This window comes from Drosophila hydei, unplaced genomic scaffold (genome assembly GCF_003285905.1).
Source record: "Drosophila hydei strain 15085-1641.00,03,60 unplaced genomic scaffold, DhydRS2 tig00000333-arrow-arrow-pilon, whole genome shotgun sequence".
NCBI lineage: Eukaryota > Metazoa > Arthropoda > Insecta > Diptera > Drosophilidae > Drosophila > Drosophila hydei.
Genome location: NW_022045711.1, coordinates 489,756 through 515,906, shown reverse-complemented (window position 1 = coordinate 515,906; position 26,151 = coordinate 489,756). Strand labels below are relative to the sequence as shown.

Sequence of the window (26,151 nt, the reverse complement as noted above, 5' to 3'; positions counted from 1 at the left end):
TCACAGTATTTCAATTACATTTGATAATGAATTTGCCTTGAAGTGCTTAAGACGTTTTTCCACACTGCTCCTATATTATTATTGCTAACACTACGTTCCTTCTGTAGAGAGTTTTACCTATCTAACGCTTTGCCAACACTGTTTTCATATGATTAGTGCTAATAACTTTTTCTTCCCATAGATAAGCCCAGCTGCAGAAGTTTTTCAACACTGTTTCTATATTATAGCTTAATAAATTTAGTTTTCCCACAGTAAAGTTCCGCTGCCTTTAGCCTGGTCTCGAACAGTTGTAAGTGATGAAGTGTCGAAGACGTTTTTCAACACTGCCTGGCCGTTTGGCCATCCATTTGAGCGTAAACGCTCTTAAACTCACCGACTTGACGCTAAGCAGCCCATTCAGGTGCCATTTAAGCAGCACTCCAGCTGAGCTATGCCCTCTGCTAGGGATTTCTTATGCTTCGTTTTTCAGCCGTTTTTTTTTGTGTTTTGTAAAATTTTTTACTTTATTTTTTAGTTGTGTTTGCTGCTCGGTTCGTTGATTTCTTTTGTTTTGTCGCTTGCATAATTTTTGCTTTTGGTCCGCTTTGTGGTTTCTGTGTGTTTTCTGCTTTGTCCGCCATTTGATTTGTATTATTACTTAATTGCTTTGAACCTGAAAACAGCCAAAGGTGTATAAAATGAGTTTGAAAACGAGAAAAAGCAAACAAATCAAACACCTCCCATTTGCTGTGACTCTCTGCGTATGTAAATAAGCCAAAACAGAAAGAAATATTTTTACATAAATTTTGTGTGTAAATTCTGGTTGGATCTTGTTGAAAAAGCAAAACACGCGCCACACACGACAAAAAATTGATATATGAACGAAATGAAAAACAAAAAAATGCCAAAAAAAAAAGAAAAAACCTAAAGCTAACAATTCCAGTTGACTTCAGTGTCACCAATGTCGCTGACATTGAAATCGGGCTGAGAGCTGCTGGAACACGAACAGAGAAGCACAAGCAAGAAGCAGGGGAAGCAAGCGAAGAAGAAGAAGAAGAAGGCGAAAAGAAAAGCGTAGCTGAAATGTGAGCGGCATTCGCATTGAGGCAAATGGGTCAGAGCTAACCAAATGTTGGGCAAGGGCCACTCAGAGACGTGCGTGAAATACAGCGACGATTCAGAGACTCAGAGTCCAAGCCTGCGTCCGAGTTCACGTCCGATTCCAAAGATATAGCCCAAACACAGCGATCTAGTTGTATAATACCATTTGAAAACGTGTCCAGGTTCGCCAATTGGCCAGGAAACTGGCTCAGCAAAACAGAGCGAACAGAGCTTGTGGAATTGTCACAGACCCTATTAGTGCTCCGATATAGATAAGTATAAGACAGAGTCTATATACTATATTCTCGTCTACAGCTATGAAATCTTAAAGCAAATTGTGTCTAGGTCAAGAAAAATACCACAGATTATATCAGTTGCAGCTAGACCACTCTATATATATCCAGCGATAATTCCTATTCGTAAACATCTCCAATACATGCACTTAAAATATATAAAAAAGAAGAAGAAGAAGCAGATATTGCACAGATATTGCGCAAGCGCCAAAAATATTCCAAATCGCAGCTACGTGACTTGGTTGGGCTATATACGAATGGGTTAATCAAGGTAAACTGGGTAAACAGAACGATTCGACAGCCACTTAGCAATTCTCAGAAGCTGTGCCCAATAAAGCTAAAGTGAAATTGTAAACAATTTTAGCCCACATCGAGCCTTGCATTATATAAAGATAAACAAATTGTTATGGCTACATAAACAGAGCCTCCGAATACTGGGGGAAATAACTTCCTTGTTATAGAGAAGTAGACTTGACAATTTGTTATTATATATTTCATATGCCCCAGTGTCTGTGAGGTTGAGGCTGCGAGATGTTGGGCAAGGCCCAGCTGAAGACGTGCGTAAAATACTCTTAAGACGCGCCTCTATTGTATAATGCGACTGCTGGGAAGAGGCAACAATACGATATGCGACGAAACGATACGATACGATACGATACGATGTACATAGACGTGACATGGCTGAGTTATAAGAGGCTTAGCTGCAGATTTATATAAGTTAGTTAGGCGAGCTGGGAGCTGGGAGCTGGGAGTTGGGAGAGACTAGCGAATTCCATTAGCCAAATGGCCAAACGGCTAAAATCATACGGCTTGGCTTGGCTTGCGTGTTGCAAGTGCTTCCTGCTTGGCGAACATGCAACACGCACTGGACACAGCACAGCCAAACAGAGATAGAGACAGAGCGAGAGCGAGAGCGAGAGGCAGAGTAGGGGAGCTGGAGAAAGGGAGACTTGTTTGGCCAGTACTGAATACTGGATACTCGATTTTGGGGCAGCAGAAAGTAAAACTCGCGTTGTTGCAACTCTCGTAGTTGTTGTCGCAGCTGTTTGTATTTGCTTGTCTTTGTTTTTGCTTTTGCGTTTGCGGCTGTTGGGTCCGCGCCTGGGACAGCTGCAGGTGACATACATTTTTCGGCAGCATGTCCTAAAATAATTTTACTTTTTCTTGCCGGCCCAACTCGTTTCTCGACTCTAACCCCGACTACTTTCTCCGGCAACAATGTTGTCGTTCTTCATCGCCTCGCTATGCCTTGCTGGTTTTTCTAGTTAGCATTTAGCACCTTGTCAGGTTCCAATTCCAATTGCAATTCCAAATCCAAGGTCGAGCCAGCACCAGCTGTCACCTGTACAATTTGCCATGAATCCAACTCTCTCTCGCCTCTCCCCCTCCCCCACCCCTGCTACTGTCTCGCTCACACACCAACAACACATTCCAATCGACGTATACTTAATTTGCAATTGCGAATTACCAAAATCCGTGTCCAGTCATTGACTTTTTGGCCCATGCAATGGCAGCTGAGTTTCTTCAGGCGAGTCCGAGCTGGAAAGCTGACACTCGGCTACAACAACACCTGTCCAGTATCGAGTGTTGCTGCTGTCAGGTTTACTTTGGTAACCGATACAACAGGGTCAGCAGACCGCAGCCCTCGGATGCATTTCTTACGGTTCCGTTCAAATCACAAACTGCTCAAATATTTGTTTATCGCAGTCCCGAGGTATATCAATATATAAGAAATAACAAATATATAAACATTTATATGAAGGCGAGAGAGAGAGGGAGAGGGAGCAGGAGAGAGAGAGAGAGGGACATAAAAGAATTCCAATTGATTGACGTGAACAAATTCAAATTTAAATATATATATATATATATATATATATATATTTAAGTTTCGTATCTGATATATATATATATATATATATATATATATATATATGATATATAATATATAAGCTCCATTTGAGCACTAAGCTGAACTAAATGTGCCTTAAAAAGGTTCAGTTGTCAGCATCTACTCAGTTCTAACAGATCTCAAAGGGCTTCCAAATGATTGATGACTATACAGCCGTAGTTTGTTAAGAGTAGTACATACTGTATATGCCAGTATATTTTATATAGCATAACTAGCATTTTCTACTCTTAACAAATGAAGTAGAAGAAGCAACTGAAGTCGTAAGTCTCTCGTCTTCCACGTAAAACATTCATGAAGCTTTGCTACCATACTTATGTATGATACAGCTAAGGTTAGCTGGAGTTATATATACAAATATGTATATATGAGTCTAGTGTTGACTAACGTAAGGTTAGGTGAGGTTGGGTGATGTTGGCTAAGGTTAAGTGAGCTCAGCCTCAGCTTGAATTCTTTAAGCTGCTCGCGGCTTTAGTTCGCTGCGAGTTGGCCAAGGGGTCAGCCCAAAATTGATTATGACGGCATTGTTCAACACTGCCCGACACTGGGTCGGGTTAATCAACCTAAATTGTTAATAGAATATGAATACTAATTGATGTTTGGTATGCAATCAGCTTCAGCCACCTGGCTGGCCCATTCTCATTCATTTGTTTCCATTCATTGATGAAGTTGTGGCTATAGCCACACCCACACCAATACACACGCAACACACACACACACACACACACACACACACACGTTCGGCCAGTCTCAGGCAAACCAAACCAAAACCAAAATGCAGCAGAAATTCATTTTGAGCCGACTCTAAAGCCAAGGTGAGCCACATTTTGGTGCAATGGAAACCACCCAAAAACAAAAAATTTGACCAAATGGACAATTGGACAAAAATGTAGCCACATATTTCTTTTCAGCGTTTTTGTCTGCACATTTTTGATATGCCCAGCTGTAGATGCAGTCCCAGATACAGATACACATACTTTTCTAATACCCAATGCTCGAATTTTCAGGGTATATTGAGTAGACTCCAATGTAGCAGGAGGAGAAGGCATTTTCTGGATAACCCAGTTGTGTGTCTCTATGGCTCGAGATCCAGCTATAGGAGTTGAGCACATCCGACTCAGTGCGACTGTCTGTCCGTCTGTCCTTCCGTCCGTCTAGCAGTCAGTCTGTCTGTCCGTCTATAGGAGTTGAGCACATCCGACTCAGTGCGACTCTGTCCGTCTGTCCTTTCGTTTGGCTAGCTGTTAGTCTATCTGTCCGTCCGTTCGTCCTTCCGTCCTTCTGTTCGTCCGTCCATCCGTCCGTTTATCCGTTCATCCGTTCATCTGTCCATATATTCATCCATCCATGTGCCTGTTCGTCCGTCCGTCATTCTATATGTTTATTCGTTCGTCCTTCCTTTCCGTCTATCTGCCTGTCTATGAGGCTTGATACTTATCAGAATTCACAGCCAAGTCGAGCTGGGCCAGTCCATCTGTCCATTCGTCCGTCTAACTATCCATTCCTCTGTCTATTATAGCTGAAGTCTTGAAATATATATATGTATATCTACAGGTAATTCTCTATCTATCTCGATCTAGCAATGTTTCTATGATTGTCTAACTGTTAGTCCGTCACTCTATGCGCTTTTAGAAAACTGAGTTAGACACTTCGATCAGTTCGATTTATCTCAGCTTTCGCTTTCGCATCACTATTCCATTTGGGCCTTGGGCATCATTGGGTATCTGGGTATCTGCCAGCCATGCACACCCAACTGGAGCAATCCTACTTATTTGAGATACAATTGGGCGGCAATTGTTTAGCCAGCAACCGGTTAAACGCGAGCGAGCGAGCAACCGAATGCGCATTGAAACACTCGCAATTGTAATTAAAAGCTAAAGCCAGAGCCAAGTTAAGAGCCATATAACGAGCCCAAGTGTTGCACATCTGTGTGTGGGTATGTTACTTGGCTTGGATTGGATTATGGCTTGGATTGGATTGGATCGGTTTGGTTTGGCTTGGCTTGGCTTGGATTGGATTGGAATGGTTTGGATGCGCGCGGCACTTGTCGACGATTTCCTGTCATTAGTTTAGCTGCGCATGTCAAGGTTGTTTGGCAAGCCCAGCAGTAGCAGCAGCAGCAGCAGCGGCAGTCGCATCTCACAGATACTTTTGTATCTGGCGGCTTGCTGCTTGTATCTTTGGCTGTGCTGTTTGCGTTGGCGCTGCCCAGTTTCAGGTTTGCCACTTGCAATTAAGCCTCTCCACGCCGCTAAACGTCTTTTCAAATGAAATGCGATCCAGTTGTTATCCAAGTAAGTGCATAAGAAAGCCTCTACAAAGCAAAAGTTGCTGCAGCAACAGCAACTGCAGCAGCAACAGTTGCAACAACGACAACATTTTCATTGCTCTTCACTTTCTTCCATTGGTAAGCTGTTTGGGCTGCTGCTGCAAAAACCGGCACCTTGTTGCTGCTGCTTGCTTGGCATTGTTGTTGTTGTTGTTGCTGCTGTTGTTGCTGCTGTTGTTGTTGTGGCACATTGCAATGTGGAAAATGTGCGCGCTCTAACAAATTTATGAGCGCCACTTGAACGGCGCAGCAATTGATGTGTGTGTAGTGCTGCAATTGCAACACCAGCAACAGCAACAAGCAACAAGCGACTGCAACAGCAACAGCAACAGCAACAGCAACAGCAACAGCTTCTTGCCCCTCACCCAGCTGGCAGCTTGTTTTGTTTTTTTTTTTTGGGAGTCTGTGACAGGTTGCCCCAGGTTGCGATTATTGGGCGACATATTTGGCATACGGAATTCGGAATTCAGCATTCGACACTTGCAGCTGTGCAGCGTTTCGCCAATGGGACAGACTTAGCAATGCCGAAAGAGACAGACAGAGAGAGAGAGAGAGAGAGATGCGTGAGAGTGAGACTGATAGAGGAGGGACGCAGATCAACTTTTCAATTGCAATTGTTTTGATCAATCATACGATCACATGACAACTTGTATAAAAGCCTACGATTCGCATACCTGGAGAAAAAAGGAGAGAAAAAAGTTGAATTGAAATGAAATCGAAAACGCAGCAAATGCAGAGCGAGAGAGAAAGCAATATTTCTTGGAAATGGCTCAGCATTTATTCATACAATGTAAACAAGACTTTTACGTAGATTTTTAAGATAACTTTATCGCAGACTCAACTTGCGAACAGATAGAGAGACAGAGACAGAGAGAGAGTGAGCGAGAGATAAAGACAGAAGCGAAGAAGTGCCCAAACAGTTATTCCTATGTTGGCAAATAAGACATTAACGTAAATTCTTTAGAAAACTTAACATGAATTTTACTTACAATGGCACAAAGGGAAAGAGAGTAAGCCATAGACAGAGAGAGATAGAGAGGGAGAGAGAAAGAGATGAAAATACATGTTGCGTATTTCATTTAATGGCAAATAAAAATGACAAGTTGATTTCAATGAAGATATATAAAATATGCTCTATAATTTGTAGAGAAATTTAATTAGTTGAAAAATAATACCTATATTTTGATTGCTTGTTAACTGTGCTAGCAGGTTCAGATCAGATCAGAAAAACTATAGACTTTTCTGCGCTCAACTTAACGCGACTTTAGACAGCTTCAATAACTTCTAAGCCGTCCCTATGCTAGAATTTTAGCTGAATTTTAGGTAAAATTGATCAATTATGAGCCAGCATTATGGGTATTCCCTTTAAGGTTGAATCTTGCAAAACGAATGTAAATGTCAAAATTCTGTTCCAAAAAATAACAGAGAAGAACAGAGTCTACTTTTCCAAAGACATCTGAAGTCAGTTAAGCCTCAATGGACATATTGATTGCTTTGTCTCTCTCTCTCTCTCTCTCTCTCTATCTCTATTGCTCTCTCAAAAAGAAAACCTATCTAGTTGCTCGATTCGATTCGAAATTTCTTTAATTAACTCGTATAAAAATTGCCATTAATTCATATTAAAATTCCCATTCGATTGCAATGAAATTGAATGCATGTAGAATAGATATTTATTCACAACGTAACCCCCGCCCTGGCCATGCCCCTGTCTCTGCCCACTCATTCGCAGCACTTGAAAGCCGACTGCACGTCAAACAATGGAAACATAGGAAAGCGATCCGGCTTTGGGGCATTATCAACGAAAGTCCAAGTTGCAGCTGGATCAATTGAGCCAAGTGCATTGATAGGGCCACTTAAGGCGCGCCCTGATAACGTTAAGATATAACGATATGTGTATATATACCCTATATATATATTTAAGCTGTCTATCGCATATAAATATTCCATGCACATAGCTTTGCTTGGCCGTAATTGAATCTGAGACGCAACGCAAAGTTTTCTGCGGGGGTCGAGAGGTGGCTCTGTAGCTGAGGTCTCGCCTGCAATTGACCCAATTCTCGGATGTTGTTGTTGTTATTGCTTATATGTAGACATGTATATAATGTGTATACACATATATATACCATTTTTTTGCTATTGTGCTGCAGTGCATTGGGAGGCCAGTCATTAAGGCTGACAACGCGGCTGTCAACAGCGTCGGGGAGTGGTGCACGGCGTGGTTCGGTGGTTCGCTGGTTCGCTTTGCTGTATCTTGTGGGCTTGTGGGCTACTAGGGCGCAAGATTTGCAGCTGACATTGATTGAAGCCTAATTAAAGTAAAAGACGCCGCCCTGCTAACTGCTCCAGCTCTAATGCCAGCTACCTCCAATGTGGAGCAGTTAGCTAGCCAAAAGATGTATGCATATCTATATGATATATATCTATATGATATATATATATTCAGCTTACAAACAAGGCGTGTCCTCAGCTATATTTAGGCTAGATTTAGGTGTTAGAATGAAGTTTTCTGTGAAGTGGCGAAACCAATATACCCTGGCTTGTATAACAATGACAATGGCTTCAGCAATGATAATCATAATGACAATGACAATGACAATGACAACGGCAATGACAATGATCGTGATCATAGGCACACTCATGATGTACGCAATTATCATGACAATGACAACAATAATAACAATAACAATATTGTTAAGCGAGCATTTAGACATGGCTGCTATAGTAAGCCGTACAGCAGAGGGAAAGAGAGGGAGATAGTGAAGAGCTGTTGCATTTGAGCAACTTGAGCATACCCTATTTGGGCAGCATTCACGTGGTATTGAAAGAAAAAGGTAAAACTTTGGATGCTGCGACTGCTGCATGAAATGTAGAAATTTCTTTCTATATTTTGTCTTCTCTTCGCCTATGGTAAAGCAAGAGCTCAGGCAAGACACCGCAAAGAACAAGAGAGCCAATGATCATAACTATTATTACGCTGATCATATGGTTTTATTGTCGAATTTGCCGCCGTGAAACTTGTTTTTGTTAATGTTGCTGTTGCTGTTGTTGCTGTTGTTTTCTGTCTGTCTGTGTGTTTGTGTTTTGTTTTGGAATGAGTTTGTGCCACTTTTTTTCAAGTTGCGCATGGAAAAAAGACAACAACAACAGCAGAAGCAAAAAAGAATTTCCGTAAACGGGGTCAGCAGCGCGCGTACCGAGTCGCAAGTCTTGGCCAATGCGTCTCAACTCTTTTTGTGTACCCATTAATCGTTGCACAAGGGGTATATGAATCGATATAGAACCATAAAGCACTCGAAGCAGATCGTACTTGATTAAAGGCCTATATAGCCACGGCAGCAGCAGCAGGGTACTTTCTAGTCGAGCACTGCCCAGCTAAGAAGTCTGCCTTATTTTTTTGGCCAGGTGAAATGTTTTGACAACGCAATTTGTTAACGCTCTTTTTTTGGTTTTGCGTAGCTTGTTAATTAAACTTACACAACTTAGCCGTAAAGCACAACGCCACCCACACACACACACACACAGTTGCACTCAAGACTCACTTTTCAATGTTCTATGTTAAGGTTGAGGTTATCAGAAGAAAACGTGCCAAAGTACACAATATCACAGCAAAAGACAAGGACAGGCGAAATAACAATGTAAACACATTTGATAAACAAGCAAGAAGGGCTCTCCACGTCTAGCCGAACACTGAATACCCTTACATCAGAAACTTGACTTGTTGTAAAACAAGCCAAAGAGGAAAGAGAAGAGAAGTCGATCATTCCCCTTTATGTACATTCATCTATATAATATAGTGTTTCGAGGATCTCATGTTATAGCGAGAGTTGAACTCTACTGAACACGATTATATATGCTCTATATAGTTAACAGCCACATATCATATCTAGCTCTAAACCTCTCTCGCTGTCTTAGAGTGTTACATTTCAAGAAGTGTAGAGCGGGCGCTGGAGGAGGGGCAGCAAGACCGATGGGTTGGCTGGCCCTTGGAGCAGGCCCATATCATTATTATCGCCATTATCAAGATCATCAACATTTTTTTATGAAATTTCGTGGTGTTTATACTATCGAGTGGGGTACCGATAAGCGAAAACTGTTGGCAAAGTATTTCAGTTTTTTTATTCGTTTCTTTAAAAAACAATTGAACCCTGAGAACGCGTAAATAAGTGAGTTAAACATGAATTAAGTGATTTTGATAGGAATCGTTTTTGGATACAATAGCAGCAGGCACTCGATGAGCTATCGATCGACTCGATCAGTTATCGTTTTTCTGACTAAGCCGCGAGAAATTCCCATTCCCTATCCACGAGCCTCTCGCACCAATTATAAGCGGACGGCCTAAAGCTTTATCTGGCTTGTAAAACACTTCAAATTTGTCAAATTTGAACTACTTTTTTCAGACGATATGTCTATAACCATAATATAAATAGTAATTGATAGCAAAGCCAATGTCTTAAGAAAGCAATGGCATATCATCGAGCTGTGATTATCTAGAAACATTCCATCTATATCTATATCTATATCTATATCTATATCTATATCTATATCTATATCTATATCTATATCTATATCTATATCTATATCTATATCTATATCTATATCTATATCTATATCTATATCTATATCTATATCTATATCTATATCTATATCTATATCTATATCTATATCTATATCTATATCTATATCTATATCTATATCTATATCTATATCTATATCTATATCTATATCTATATCTATATCTATATCTATATCTATATCTATATCTATATCTATATCTAAATCTATATCTATATCTATATCTATATCTATATCTATATCTATATCTATATCTATATCTATATCTATATCTATATCTATATCTATATCTATATCTATATCTATATCTATATCTATATCTATATCTATATCTATATCTATATCTATATCTATATATCTATATCTATATCTATATCTATATCTATATCTATATCTATATCTATATCTATATCTATCTATATCTATATCTATATCATATCTATATCTATATCAATATCATATCTATATCTATCTATATCTATATCTATATCTATATCTAATCTATATCTATATCTATATCTATATCTATATCTATATCTATATCTATATCTATATCTATATCTATATCTATATCTATATCTATATCTATATCTATATCTATATCTATATCTATATCTATATCTATATCTATATCTATATCTATATCTATATCTATATCTATCTATCATTAAGATGATAAATATTTAACTAAACAGAAACCATCCATCAGCTCAAACATTCTATTGTATGCATTGTATGGCTTTATTTGATGACTATTAACACTCGATAGATACATTGGACTTCAGTTTAGGCTCTTTAAGTAGTTTGCCCACCCACACTTCGCTTTTAGTGCTATTAGACTTTGAGTTTAAATGTAGGCAACGCCGTAATTAAATAATCGGAAATCCAAGCCCATTTAGCTGTTAACTTGACTGACAGTCAAACGTCAAACACACGTAGAACATCGAACATCGCTTGTCTTTGGGCGCGCCCCTTTTGCCAATGCCCATCTTTGGGGGCAGCAACTCGAAAATTGGTGCGTGGCGGCAATTAATGAAGATGGCTGAAACTAAAGATGATGTCATATATGTGTGTGTGTGTGCGTGTGTGTGTTTGGCTAGGCGAGGCAAAAGGCGGCCTCCTTAGTCAATGCCAATCAATAGATGTCGCGATAAAAATGGTCACGCATGTACCAAGGCACTCCTGAGACTTTCAACCCCCATGCACGAGCTTTCTGCACCAGCAACAGTAACAGCAGCGGGAGCGCACCTAGAGCGTAACCCACGCTGGTTGCAACACTGAAGGTCGCCAGCGTCGCAGTCAGAATGAGAAGCTTGCGCAAGCATCAGCAGTAGTAGCAGCGACAGCGCCACCGTCACCTGTCTTCTTATGCAACGCACGCGGCTTTAACGCTCAGCTACTCGATTCAGTTTGCTCAGCTAGCGCGACAAGTGAAGATAGCGCACGGCATAAACGGTAAACAATACAAAGCTACATCTTCTGCGGCGACAGCGACAACGAGAACTACAACAAACTGTCCATGGTGCGCTGCAGTTCTTCCTTTAACCGCGCCGGCGCCAATTGCTCTTATGGCTGATAAGATAAAACAGCAGCAGCAGAAGCAGCAGCCCAAAGAGCAACAGCAACCAGCAACAATAACATAACAATAGCAATAATGTGTGTAGAGCGCAAGTGCGAGAGCTTTAAAGAGTGAAGACATAGAGAGAGAGCGCAATTTGCCTGGATTGCTGCGTGCCTAGTTGTTGTTGCTGTTGTGGAGTGCGGCGGTTGTCTGGCGCTATTATTAGAGAGTTACCGTTGCTTTATTATTGCCTGCCTGCCTGCTACTATTATTGCCTGCCTGTATGTGTGCATGCGTGTGAGTGTGTGTGAATACGTCGCTATTGTATTGGTGTTGTATTCGTGTTCTGTGCATATTTTGCGCGTTTTTTGTTTTCAGTTTTGTTAACGTCGTCGTCGTCGCCGCCTCGCAACGCTGCTGCCAAAGCAGAGAGTCCGCAGCAGAAAACAAAGCAAAGGCAAGAGCGCAAAAAGAAGAGTAAAGAAAAGACCAAAGCAAACACGCCGCTAGCCGCAGTTAGTACGCAGTTCTAAGCACTTTTTTTTGTATTTTTTTGTTTTAAATTTACTTTAATGCGGGCTCGATTTGTTTGTGTGTGTTCTGTGATATCTGTGGGTGCTTATATTTGTTTTTACGGCAACGTGCAAATTGTTCAACGATAACGGCACATAAAAATAAAATGAAAAAAAAGTGCAGTGCACAATAATGCTGAAAAAAAAAACATTCTTTATAACATAAAAAAAACTGAAAAGTGGCACGTGAAGTTCTAGTAATAACAACAATTACAATAACAACAAATTCCAATAAGTAAACTGACCCTCAAGAGGGCCGCCACATAGAGACTGCTAGCGTGTGAGTGACAGAGGGAGCGAGCTATTGTTGTTGCTGTTGTTAACACTGCGGCAGGCAATTGTCATTCTGACAGCTTCCACAATTCCAATCGGCAAATTATGAATGGCTCTAATAAGAATTAAGTGGAACAAATTTGCTGCCAATCAGTGAGAGTTTCAAAGCTTTTTCTATGAGAACTTCGCACTAGATGCGACACTATTAAACATTTTATAATTGTCTCTTTGCTATGTTCTTCGCTTTTTTGTTGAGTTCCAAACAATTTGAGTGTTTTGTTTTTGTTTGTTATTAGCTGAAAATGCACAAGTGGAATTTAAGGCTTACAAACTTATCAGGCACAACGATCACCCACTAATTGAATCGTTTTGGCATTGTATTGGAATGATCGTTAGACTAATTTTGTATCGAATAAGAGACACTTCTCTCAATAGCCTTAACATAATGTATTAGTTCATTTGAAATATTTTATTTTTTATTTTTATTTATTTAGCTGTAAGATGAACTGTTCCATATATCGATTGGCCTACATCCAATTGGAAATTGGATTGTAATGAGCTTTTGGTCTACTTATTAGAGCCTGCTCTCAGTTTTCAGTGTTTGTCGAAGCCAAATAGTATTCATATTTCTTTCATATTTACCCATCCATTTTTCTAGGCTAGCCATGGTCAGAGGTTTTGCTTATGTAATTGGATTATCTATTCAATATTTACTTAGCCACACACATACCGACCGACCCACATATAGAATGCGATAACTGAAGTAGCGGATCCAAACAATTAACTGCAGCCGAATACCCAGCCTCGTACACCTCTCGTGACCCAATCCGAAGCTCTCTTGGCTTCTGGCCAATGAGTATTCAAGTGCCTCGAATAGCAAATACTGCGATAAAGACCCGCTGAATGTTATTTAGCATAAGTTCTTCAATTAGTCACTCGAACCGGCTGATAACTCGACCCAAGTTTCTATTTCTATTTCTATTTTAGATAAAGGCGTTGTGTAAACTTTTCCACAGGTGACTATCATATATATATATTTGTTGAGATGGGCGCAATTTGCATAGTTGTTGTGGCTTTTCTGACTAGTTTGCCTCTGAGACAATACTGAACAATCATAGTAATAAAACAACGAAACAATAGGAAAAATAATCCTACACAAACGACGAATATATAATACACTAATATATTTTTAAGAGATTCTATATATAACTTTATTCTGCTATCGTTGTCTTTCTTGATAGATATACTCCCAATTGGAATTTACATGCAGCTAGAAATTCAATAGTTAGTCAAGGGATTTATCTATAAGCTTATGCTGGTTAAGCAAGTTTTAATCTCAATTAATATATATGTAAATATATGTATATATATATATACATATATATATATACATATATATGTATGTATATCATGCAGAAGGCAAAGTTCCAAAGGGTTCTTTGCTGAACTGAACGAGGTGTGTTGAAAGAGTTGTTCGCACCGCTAATCCTTGCTGAAGCTGCGATTGTCATCATTCTTGAGCTGCCGAAATTGCTGCAAATATCCTAGATTTATTGTAGTTGTTGCCCCGATTACTTTTTACTAATTCTCCTCGAAATAATCCCAGAGGCAATCGAACCTAACTTTGCCTTTTGCCCTAGTTTTTCCCTACAGCCTTTCGAAGATGATAGTGACTTAGAATATAGACATATATCTGAAGACTCACACATAGCTATTTATGTCTATAATCTAAATATATGCTACAGGCGTTCAATGATGAATGAATTTATAAAAGAAAACTTAAGTTTGCATCGATTCTAACAGTAAAGAACTTAGAACTGAGCAAATTTATAATCTATAAACTACTCTTATCAGATATCGATATATATATAGATACATATATACCTTGCAGTATGTATGCAATGCTAAAATTGTTGTTGGTTCCGTGCTAAAATGTGAATACCCTCGGCTAGGGTAACACACAATGATGAGCATCCAATAAAAATTGCCGCACGTCGCCGCGTGTGATATCATCGCCTAACTTTGGATCAGTCTCAGCTCTATCTCAGCAACCGCCCCCCGACCCTCCCCAACTCAGTTGCAATGCCAATGCCAATGTCGCATGCATTGCTCAATGTATCTGAAAACAATAAAAAAAACACAAAAAACAAAACTCACATGAAATTCCCAATATCCATAAATGATATAATACACACTATATATATATATATATATATGTGTGTGTGTGTGTCTGTTATGTACAGGTGTATGCAGATGCAATCAGTTATGCCTAAGCCCCGATTAATCATCAATCACATACCTGTTGTTGTTGCTTTTGGGATATTTCGTTGTGGTTTACCTTGTTTTATTTCATTTTTATTGTTGTTGTTTTTTTTTTTTTGGAATGTTTGTACTTCTGATTCGGCTTATTAGCGTTTGGGGAAATGGAACGTCGCATACTATATATATATATATATATATATATATATGTGCTAAAATTTTTAAGGCACACAATTATATGGCCAATGCATAACGGTAGAAAGTTGCCAATTTGATTGCCAGCTATAACGGTAATTCGTGGCACCCTTCAAAAATTCATTGTCTGGAGAGCTAAACCTATATCGGCAAGGGCACTATATGGGCCCAGCCACTATCTGTATGCCCGCAGACCCTGGAGTCGCCAGTATCATTAGACAACTTAAAGGTCATCCTCATTATATAGCTAGAAACGGGCATATTACGCAAATTCCAGTACTTCTTATACTAGATATTACATATATTATATAAATGGCTGGGCGCTTATAAATAGAAGTAGAATTTTTAATAGGTTACGTGACTTGGCTGTTAACTTGGCCTTTGGCTGCTCACAACTGGCAGTTGCTTGAATTTGATTTGATAATTATGTGACATCAGCCCCATCAGCCTCGTCAGCCCCATCAGCCTCGTCAGCCCCATCAGTCCCATCAGTCTTTAATTTGAATTGATGTGAACTAAGCCAGCAGCTAAGTAACTGCTCTACTCTCGGTCTTTCGGGCTCTGTTTGCGACTCCTCTTCGAGCCATATCCTTAAGTGCTTGCTCTCACTTTGAATTCCCTTTCAGGCACGCTATCCTTAAAGCTCTTTGTGAGCTCTGCTCTTCTTTGTGCGTCATTCGCAAACGTTTCTCTAGCAGATTGCTCGACTCTTTCTTAGCTTATCAAGCTTTCAGATAAGCTTATAATCGGTTCAATAAAGATATATACCCAGTTATAGACCAGTATGCACATATACCATATACCTGAATTAGCATACGAAGCTGAAGTCGTTTTCATCTAATGATGGGACAACATTTGAATTGCGTTTACTCTGTCAATAACTAATTGCAAACTGAATACGACTATATCAACTGATGCCTATATACCATATATAAAATGTACACAGTATATATATATAGATATAGATGCCTTTATAGTATATGATTGTGTTGTTATGAATGAGCAACTTTCAACTGCTGATAATTGCGTTCGAATCAGACCCTATAAAGATATAGCACGCGTGTGACAGTATTTGTCAGCATATACGATACGATAAGTAGATATGGATAGTTAGTTACTCGACTGCTCGGATAGAGCGTGAATATTCTAATATCCGGTTCTCGGCTACGGCAAATGACAAAATCCTCTTAGCGAAATTCTGACTTAACTAGGTGAGGAGCACTCAGTCTTTAAGCTCTTATATATGTATATATATTATAAATATATTATATATAGAAACATATATATATATATATATATATTTATATTTGTATTTCGTTCATGTTTATGGAACGTGATGATTTTATACGTCGTCGTCGCCTTTTGTTGCTGCGATAGTCGAGGAATTTTTTCTTACTCATATTTATTTCAAGTTTAACTAACTGACTATAAACTGATTCTCTTCCTCCTCCACCTGCTGCCTCTCGCTCTCTCACACACGAATACTTGAGGTGCTTTAATAGCCAAAAGAGCTAACAAAAGTAAAAAACAAATTGATAAAACAGAAATAAAACTCTATGCGATTTGTTTGGCAAAGGCTTTGCTCGGTTCCATTGCTTAAGGCATTAAAAACAGCAATTCCAGCGAATAGCTAAACAGTGAGTAAATTTTAATTAGCCTGGCTAATAGTCGGGCTAATTAGTGGAGCAACTCGTCGCAGCCAAATCGATTTACAAACGCTTCAAGGTGCTTAACTCAAACGGGAAGGGGTGTGGGTGTGTGCGTGTGTGTGTGTGTGTGTGTGTGTGTGTGTGTGTGTGTGTGTGTGTGTGTGTGTGTGAGACAGATTTAAGCTGCAAGTCGGGCACGTGCTCTGGCTCAATTACACAACTCACAACTAGCCATATACATATATAAATGCGGTTAGTGAAAATACCCTGCAACAATTACATATATAGATCAACAGTATATTTGGGGTATATGCCATGGGCAGTCAATATGTGCGAGCGAAGTAATCCACTTACTTACTATCCTTTATATAGTAGTCATATATGCCTCAATTTCTCTCTCTCTCTCTAAAAAGATATAGATTTCCTCTTAGATGCCTTGTCCTCTGTCTAGCTCTCTCTCTCTCTCTATCTATCTATCTCTCTATTTGTGTTTCTTTCTCTTTCTCTACCTTTCTCTCTCTCTGCCACTTTCTTTTTCTTCCCCTGTCTCTCTACGTGTCTCTCTGTCTCTGATATTACATATATATATATTTTTGTCAAGTTCCTCTTTATGTCGCATCCTCAAACGAGCTGCAAACTCTTTTTCTATCTGTATATCTCCATCTCTCTGTCTATATATATGCTTGCATATACCAGCTGTATACCCTATCTATTGAACCGGCCTGACTTCATATCTCATAGAATATAGTCAAGTGTGCATATGGGGTATCTCCGAGTCGAGCATTGGTGTTGTTGTTGCTGTCATTATTGTTGCAATTGCAAGTAATTTGCATGGCCAATGAGTAGACAACAACAGCAAGTTTGTAGCAATAATATCGCATGAACATTGTCATTATTCAATCAAACAAGCTTCCATCGACGACCCCTCGCGTTCCTCTTGTCTAACAGGTAATCATGCAACCCCTCCACACGCCCACACCCTTTCTTCGGTGCAAATGAAATGTGCGCGACAAGAAACGCGTGCGAATCGCGCGCGGCTTTTGTCGCCTGTGCTGTCGGCAGGCTTTCAGAGTGTGCGGGTGCGCTTAATCATAATTTTAGAGGACAATCGGCGTTAAGCTTAACGCAAATAGCAACAAATTTCACAGGTTAATTGATGATAGAGATGGTCGCGTGCTTGCACGTGACACGAGCAACGCATAACCGATGTCTAATGAGTCACGCAAACCAACGCGTTAGTCAACGAATTTACCTGGATATCTAAAGAATTATATTATCTTATCTATGAGATATGTTGGGCCGAAAGGCACGCCAAACTAGCATCTAGTAAACTAACTGTAAATATATATATATCTATGGATGCACACAGATCTTAGGCTGGATAAGTCATCCAGGTGGATCAGGTGGAAAATAATTACTATAGAAACTATTTCTTAGATAGTTTTTGGCTCGTTATCGATTTTCACGCGCCCATCTCTGATCGCCTATCGACGCTTATCGTGTGCCAAGCACAAACATTCTACTTCGCTCGCGACTTAACACACACACACACACACGCACACATCTTTCTTTGTGGAGAACTTTATGATTATAATAAATTGATTTGTTTATGAATGCATGCAAATATCTGGGGAGCTGTAAATACTTTAACTCGATTGCGCTTGTTCTCCGGAGGCAAACGTTTTTTACGACTTCAGCAATACGAATCGGTCCATAAATTGGCCAGTTTGAGCTGTCGAACTAAAATAAATTTTCCTTCAGCTAAAAATATATATTTATTTAATAAGTTTTGTTTATCTTAACAACATTTATTTATCTTAAATAAATTAGCCTCAGATGTATCTCTAATACTTTATTAGTTGATCTTCCATTGAGATTGGCAATCGCCGCGTTAGTTGAGATGTGTGGACGGGTATATTAGCTTTGTATAATACTTGAATATTCATATTCGCAGAACATAAATATCTCTTTACTCTCAGCTAGAAATCTCTTCATGTCTTCCCCTAGTATTAAGTTATTAATGTTAAGTGCCTAGTTAAGCATTCCAAGTGAATTCCATGAATAAGAACCATATCGTATATAATCGTATCTGAGTATTGTTGCCCTCACTGATTAGTATTATTTTTTTTTTATTATTTTTTTTTAATTATTTATCTTTTTATTTATTATTTATTTTTATTTATTTATTTATTTTTATTTATTTGATTAAGGGCTTGAACTTTGGCATACATTGTTACTTCAAAGCTGAAATTAACTCTGACTTGGACTTTAACGTAAACATAAACTTTAACTTTAACTAACTTTTTAAATTAACTGTGACTTGACTCTGATCTTAACGTCAACTTCGATTTTGACTTTGATTATAATGTTGACTGCAGCCTTAATCTTAATGTGAATTTTAGCTTTAATTATGCACTTTAAGTTTAATGCTTACTTTGCCTTTTATGCTGACTTTGACATTACCTTAGCATTGGCGTTAAATTGCACTAACTACAAATGTAGCTCACATGTTGAATTTTATTTTAAATTTGATATATAAGTCTAATCGAACATTAGCCTGTCAGCTTAATCTGAACTTTTAACTTCAACTTAAAAAAAGTCACATTTTACCTGTAACATTTACTTTGACTTCAAGTTTAATTTGAACTGCAGCTTTTAATTTTCCTTTACTTAAACTTAAATTTTAGATAATCCTTAACTTAGCGTTAAATTTCAATTCTATTTTAACATGAACTTTAGCTGTAGCTTGTGTGCCTTAGCCCATTGCGTAGCATAAAAAAATGCAAGCTATCATTATCACATGTATTATGATTATATATTACGACAAGTTAATGTCTTTCAGTTGATAATCATCCGACTATCAGCACATAGAGTTCATCGTTTTAGCGTTAGCTACAAATTTGAGGTTAGTTTTACGCATTCCAGCTGATGGCTTTTGTTGGTTATCTAGCAGACATGAGCACATCCAATGGCTATCAGAACTTGTCTAGTATGCGTGTGTGTGTGTGTGTGTGTGTGTGCGGGACGATAAGACGATAAGAAAGCCATTCATTACACAAGGAATGCGCGTATGGCGTCTGCTTTGGCACGCCCCTCGCCGCCTCCTGAAGTCTATCTGTAGAGCCTGAAGGGGCGAGAGGGCAGAGGAGATATTTGTTATCAGCTCATGGGCGTTCGCTCGCTCTCTCTCTCGCGCTTCTAGCCTCCCTCTGATAAGAGCGCTGGCGTCTTGGCATATTTCTTATAAACTTTTATATTCATTTTCTTTGAACGTAATCGTAATCAGGCATTCGAATGATTTCTTACTTGCAGATTTCGCAGCGCACAAATCGCACGCCATTTTGTATTATGCTTCAGAAATATTACGAAACATTCTAGAGAGGGGCGTAACAAGCACAGCGATCACAACAATAATCGATTAATCGATCGATCAATCAATTAACAACAACAACAAGAGGAAGAATTCGAGAGGAAGCGAACGAACAGTTAAAACAGAAACGGAAACGGAAGCGAAAATCAAATTTAATCAAATACTAAAGTGAGAACAGCCTAATCGATAGATAGATAGAGAGAGAGAGAGAGAGAGAGAGAGAAATAGCGAGCGAGCCTGGCCCCAACATGAGCAACATGAAGGGCGGCTTCACTACACTCAATCGCTGGCTTGGCCGCAAAAAAGGTAAGTGTCTCTAACCGAGTGATACCGACTACAACTGATCATTACCTTCTCTCTCTCTTTGTCTCTCCTTCTTTCTCCTTCTCAATTTGTAGACAAATCTAGCGTGGGCAGCGCCAATGGCAAGCTGTCAAAGTCAACCACACAGCTGCACCACCTGTCCACAGACCAGGGCATGCACATCAACGAGGCTAGTCAGCTGGATTACAATCGCATCACCCCTCTGCCCGCAGCCACCAGCAATGCGCCGTTCGAGCAGACTTTCCGCATCACCGTGCTCCTGCCCAAGGATCAGCTGTATGTGACGCGGCTGGGCGCCCGTGTGCCACTCAGCAAGCTGCTCTCCCTGGTCTGCGACAACAAACAGTTGGATGCCGATAAATATGAGTTTCGCAATCCAGGTAAGCATGGGATATGGAGTGAATTTTCTATAACGATCGATTTATCGATCAACTCCAACAACAATTGCATGAATTATACTAAAGTTACTCCTAGTATGAGTGTAGAATATGTGAGCACAGGAAGGAAAGTCTGAGAGAACGTGTCAAAAGGAAGTCAGTTATGCTTTGCTTCTGCTTATCGAACTATCGATTTATTATAGGTATTTCGAAGGTTCTAAAGAAACCTAAAAATACACTTGGCATATAGAAATGCGAGCTGCTCTGTCAAGAGAAAGCTGCAATTCAAATGATGCTGGCTATGAATCGTCTGTAACCGAACAATCGATAAATATTGATCAGTTCGATAAACCTAATTAAAGGAAAAGGAAGCTGAGCGCGTGTGGAAGTAGAAGTTGAAGTTAAGCCTAAGAAATACATTTTGCATTCAACTCTGAGGCAGTCCTTGCTTCTGCCCGTTGCAGTATTGATCTGTGCTAGGCAATTCGATGCTAGAATATATTTTTCTGAGGCAGTTTTTAGGCGCTAATCCAAGTGATAATGACACACAGAACTATTCAAGCACAGGCTTAGAGTTTAGCTTATCTGAGTAGCTAAAGGCACAGTAAATTCTCCTTAATAAAGTTAAACCAATCGAGTCGTTTCACTCTGTTTAACTTACGACTAGTTCCAGCACATCTACTTAAGAACTGACTTTCGATGGAGAACAGACTTTCAACTAATCAATCTCTCTCTTTGTCTCTCTCTCTCTATGATCTCTCCCACAGTGGATGCTAGTCAGGTGTACAGCTGCGAGTCGAGCATCGGTGCAGTGGGTCTGTCGGAGATACGTTTGTGCCACAAGTCGGAGTCGTATGACAGCTTCAATGCGGACTCCATGCTCAAGTTTCAGCGCACGGGCGGCACACGCGATTCGCTGAGCAGCAGCTCCGAGTTCAGCAGCAGCCGGCACTCGCACTCCAAGCTGACGGCCAAGACGCCCAGTCCGTATAGCTCGAGCAACTCGCTCAACTCCATGGACTCCACGGGCATGAACTACACGCGCACGCCCGTGGTGCCGCCCAAGGCGTTGGCCGTGGCGCCGCCTCCACGCAAGAAGCGCGTCGCGCCACGTCCACCCAGCCAGGTGGTCATACCGGAGCAGTCTGTAGCGCAGTTCAACGAGAACCCAGCGCCGACGCCGACGCCGACTCCAACTCCAACGGAGCCCGCCTATGCGGTCATTGTGAAGCGTCCGCAGCTGTGCATGTCCACGCCCAACTTGGCCAGCACGCCGGAAAAGACAACTGAAACGGAGGCGGAACCCTCGTTCGAGCTAGACTGCAATGGCAACAGTGCCAAGACCTTAGATGGCGGACACTATGCCACGCTGGAGCGCAGGCCCTATTCTCAGGCCTTGCCGGAACCGACGCCGCGCAAGCGTCTGCTGCAGCTGAAGAAGAAGACGGCGCCAGCCCCGCCTCCAGAATCGCCAGGACCTGCAGCTGAAGGTGGAGCTGAGGCAGCACCAGCAGCTGCAGACACCATATCGCTGGCCTCCTCCACGACGGCGTCCATGACGGAAGCTCTGCCGGCAATACCGCAGCCAGCGCCTAGGATTACCACACCCATTCCTGTAGCCACGCCCACAGCCGCAGTTGTGCAGCAGCCGCAGCAGCAGGCGGAGGCAGTGCCTCCGGCTTTGCCCGCCAGCACGGCGCCCCAGCTGCAGAGCAATGGCAGCCAGAACGTGTCCAAGGTGCTGTTGAACCGCACACCCACGCCGGAGCCTCGATCGCTGGGCAGCGCCACGGAGGAGGACGAGGACAACAACGATGCGGCCTCCAAGCAGGCGGACTCAGGCATTGGCGAGCCTGTGCCCTCGCCGCTGCCCTCCAGCTCGCCCTCGCCCGAACCGGAAGCGCAGTCCTTGGCAGCTCATAAAGCCCCAATCGAGTCCAGCTCCGAGGAGGACGACGAGGCCATCAAAGTGTATAACTTTAAGACATCCTGCAAGAGCTCTGTCAAGGTCAAGGAGCTGCTGCTGACCACCCAGCAGCTGGAAGCGGCACACGATGAGCAGCCCTCGCCCCTGTCTGATACACCACTGGCGCAGACGCCCAGCAGCCCGAACAGCGACCTGACTTCGCTGTCCTCGTGGAACTACGCGGGTACCATATCGCCGCCGCCGGACTTCTCGGACGGGGCGCAGCTGGGGCAGCTTGGGCAGCGGCCCAAGAGCAACGAGGTTGTCAACGAGCTGTCCTCCATCATACAGCACCAGCGGCTGGACACGCTCATCCGCCAAGCGCCCGAGCAGCCGCAGCAAATCGAAGCGGCTAAGCCCAATCGCCTGGCCAACTTTAGCATCGCAGCAATAAGCAACGGCTCGGGCAACGTGCGAAGCTGCTCCAGCAACGGCAACGGTAACAGCAACAGGCACAGCAGCAGCAGCAGCAGCAACAGCAGCAGCAGCAGCTCTCCTACTGTTGCACGCACCGACTCCTTCCAGTCGCCTAGGCATAGCCACAACGGCTCGTCCTTTGGTTTGCGGCTGCGCAGCTCCTCGCAGCTGTCGCTCAACCGGCTGGAGCTGGCTGGACTGAACGGCAGCCTGCAGCAGCGGCGCTCATCCAGCGAGCTGAGCATTGGGGAGTCGCCTTCGCTCCAGAGTCTCGAGCTCATCAAGACCATATTGAGCAACTCGCGCAAGAACAGCCTGGCCACAGATGCCACTGACTCCACGGAGACGAAGCCACAACTTCAATTGCAACTGGACGAGTCTGAGAAACCAAAGAGCAGATCGACTGCATCGCCCACAGCTGTGCTTGCGCCCATGGTCAAGCCGGTGTCAATAGAAGTGGCCACGCCTGTAAGCACGCCTGAGTCTACAGTGAAGTCCCACACAGCTGCAGCCACAACAACACCAACAGCAGTGCCTGTCAGCACAGTCGTGTCCACTGCGAACGAGCACACATCTGTGACCACATCTGTATCTAAAGCGGCGTCCACAGCTGTGCCTGTGCCTGTGGCTGAGCCAGAGTCCATGCCTGTTCAAACAGTCGCGTCCCCATCTAAAGCTGCAAACGTGTCCGCAACTGGCTTTACATCAAACGTGGCCACAGCTGAGCCTGCCAAGAAGGCGACGCCTGTTAGCACAGTCGTGTCGCCAGCTATAGCTACAAAGGTGTCCCTAGATCAGCCTGTGGCTACGTCAACCATGGAGATGCCTGTGTCCGCTTCGCTAACCCCAACTGTGTCGCCAGCTGCAGCTTATGCCCAGGCAGCTTTACCCATAGCATCGGCTCGCAAGGACTCTCTGCAGGAAGCCACAACAGAGCCGGAGCCTGAGCCTGAGCCTGAGCCAGAGCCAGAGCCAGAGTTGGCGCCAGATCCAGCGCCCAAACCGCTGCCACAGACATATCGCTACTCCGGCCCGCCCAGCATTAACTTTGCCACATGGAGCGAGCGTCCCAAGTCGCAGGTGGCCATCAAAAACGAGGGCGACTACATCTATGGCGGCGCCAGAGCAGAAGCAACACCGAGGCCCGCCACGGCACCCGTCAAGCTGACCATTGAGGTGGCCTCGCCTGTGCTGCGCATGGGCATTCCGCGCAAAGAGTACCACGTGCCCATCACGGTCAAGCCGCTGCGCGATGCCAGCCAGGAGCGCGAGAGGGAGCAGCATGAGCCGGAACAGGAGAAGCCAGCCATGCAGCAGGAGCTCCTAGTCAAGCCCTCCACGCTGCCACGGCCGTCGAAGAGCAATCGCTTTACGCTGCCCGCCAGCGTTCAAGTGCAGAGCAGCAGCAGCGTCAGCGGGACAACCAACTCACTGCCCCGACCCAATTCGACGCTGGGAAAGGCAGCGACGACTGCGACGCCAGTGGAGCCGGTGGCAGCACCTTTTGGTCAGAATACGCTGAGGCGCACGGGATTCAAGGAGCGCATGTTGGCCAAGGAGCAGCAGGAGCACGAGCAGGCGCTGAACGTGCGCGTCTCTGTCTCTGTGAACGGAATGAGCACAACAACAACAAATGCAGCACCAGTGCCAGCAGCGACTGCGGCAGCGACATCTGTAAAGCCAGCGACGCCGACGCCGATGCCAACGTCGACAGCAGTAAAGCCAACGACGCCGACGTCGATAGCAATAAAGACAGCGACGTCGACGTCGATAGCAGTGAAGCCAGCGACGCCAACAGCGACGCCGTCATCGATAACAGTGAAGCCAGCGACGCCGACGCCGACGCCAACGTCGACAGCAGTGAAGCCAGCGACGCCGACAGCAGCGAAGCCAGCGACGCCAACATCGATAACAGTAAAGCCAGCGACGCTGACGTCGACGTCGACGTCGACATCGACGACAAAGCTGAGAAGCAGCAAAGTGGAGCTGAAGCTAGAAACAGCTGAACCAAAGCCAGCGCCGGCTGCGCTGCAAGTCAAGCTGCGACCCATCAGTTTCATGGCTAGCAGATCCGTAGCCACGCCTACGGCCACGCCCTCGCCCACTGCCACTGCTACTCCCTCGCCGCCGCCGCCACCCCCCATGTTGAGCAAGGCAAAGGCGATGCCCAAATCGAAGGTAGCGTTGCCGGCGGCAGATCCGCGCGATCAGCTGCTGGAGGCGATACGAAACTTTAAGCGCGAGGAGCTGAATCGTGCCTGAGCGAGGAAGAGGAAGCAGCAGCAGCAGCATAGAGAATACCGAAACGACATGCACAAAGCGAATGGCGCAAATTACTTGAAAAAGTTTTCAACTTAATTTTTTTTGTTTTCGATTTTCGATTTCGATTTTTGATTTTCATTTGCAACTTTTATTTCGTTTGCTTTTGTCCTAATTTATACATTTTATGATTTTGTGTAAATGTAAATAATTAACAAGTGCGCATGCAGATCTTGTACATTGAAGTCCAAACAATATATATTTTATTTTTATTTTTTTCATATATTAGTAACAATCTTTGTTGTTTGGCGCGCTTTTGAATACCAATACAAACATATATATAACTATATATATATAATCAATTTTTTTAACTATTCTTAATATTTGTTATGAACTATGTAATTGTATGGCTCTATTTTTTTTTACAAAAATACTTTGTTTTAGCTCTAAGCTCACAAGAACCCAAAAACAAAAGAAACCCAAGAAATGCGAGAGGAAAGAGCAAATGGATGTAAACGTTATTTGCCTATATCATATTCTGTATATCATAGTGAATTATAGTAACCAATTTTCTAACCAATGGGACTGGTCTACTTAGTCGTGTCAAAAAACAAAAACAAAAACAAATGCAACTATAACAAAAGTTAATCATAAAATTTAAGCAAAAATAAATAGCACAAAAAGCAAAGCGCGCGAATGAATTGAAGCGTTAATTATGCTTATAAATTATATTTAATACATACGCGCAC

At 42.4% G+C, this 26,151-nt stretch overlaps 1 protein-coding gene across 3 annotated transcripts in view; it reads left to right on the top strand.

The window, feature by feature from the left end:
* The window catches only part of LOC111602404 (mucin-5AC), a 32,832-nt gene extending 7,287 nt beyond the window's left edge, over positions 1 to 25,545 (top strand). Inside the window, exons 1-4 of one of the 3 annotated variants that reach the window (XM_023319429.2) lie at positions 11,582 to 11,635; positions 20,002 to 20,365; positions 20,458 to 20,763; positions 21,528 to 25,545. In XM_023319429.2, coding sequence (XP_023175197.2) covers positions 20,308 to 20,365; positions 20,458 to 20,763; positions 21,528 to 25,405 — 4,242 coding nt within the window. In that variant the 5' untranslated portion in view covers positions 11,582 to 11,635; positions 20,002 to 20,307 and the 3' untranslated portion in view covers positions 25,406 to 25,545. Of the gene's footprint in view, positions 1 to 11,581; positions 11,636 to 12,181; positions 12,257 to 20,001; positions 20,366 to 20,457; positions 20,764 to 21,527 lie in introns of those variants that run through there. The other 2 variants (XM_023319428.2, XM_023319427.2) reach the window with 2 other exon arrangements.
* The last annotated feature ends 606 nt before the right edge of the window (positions 25,546 to 26,151 follow it).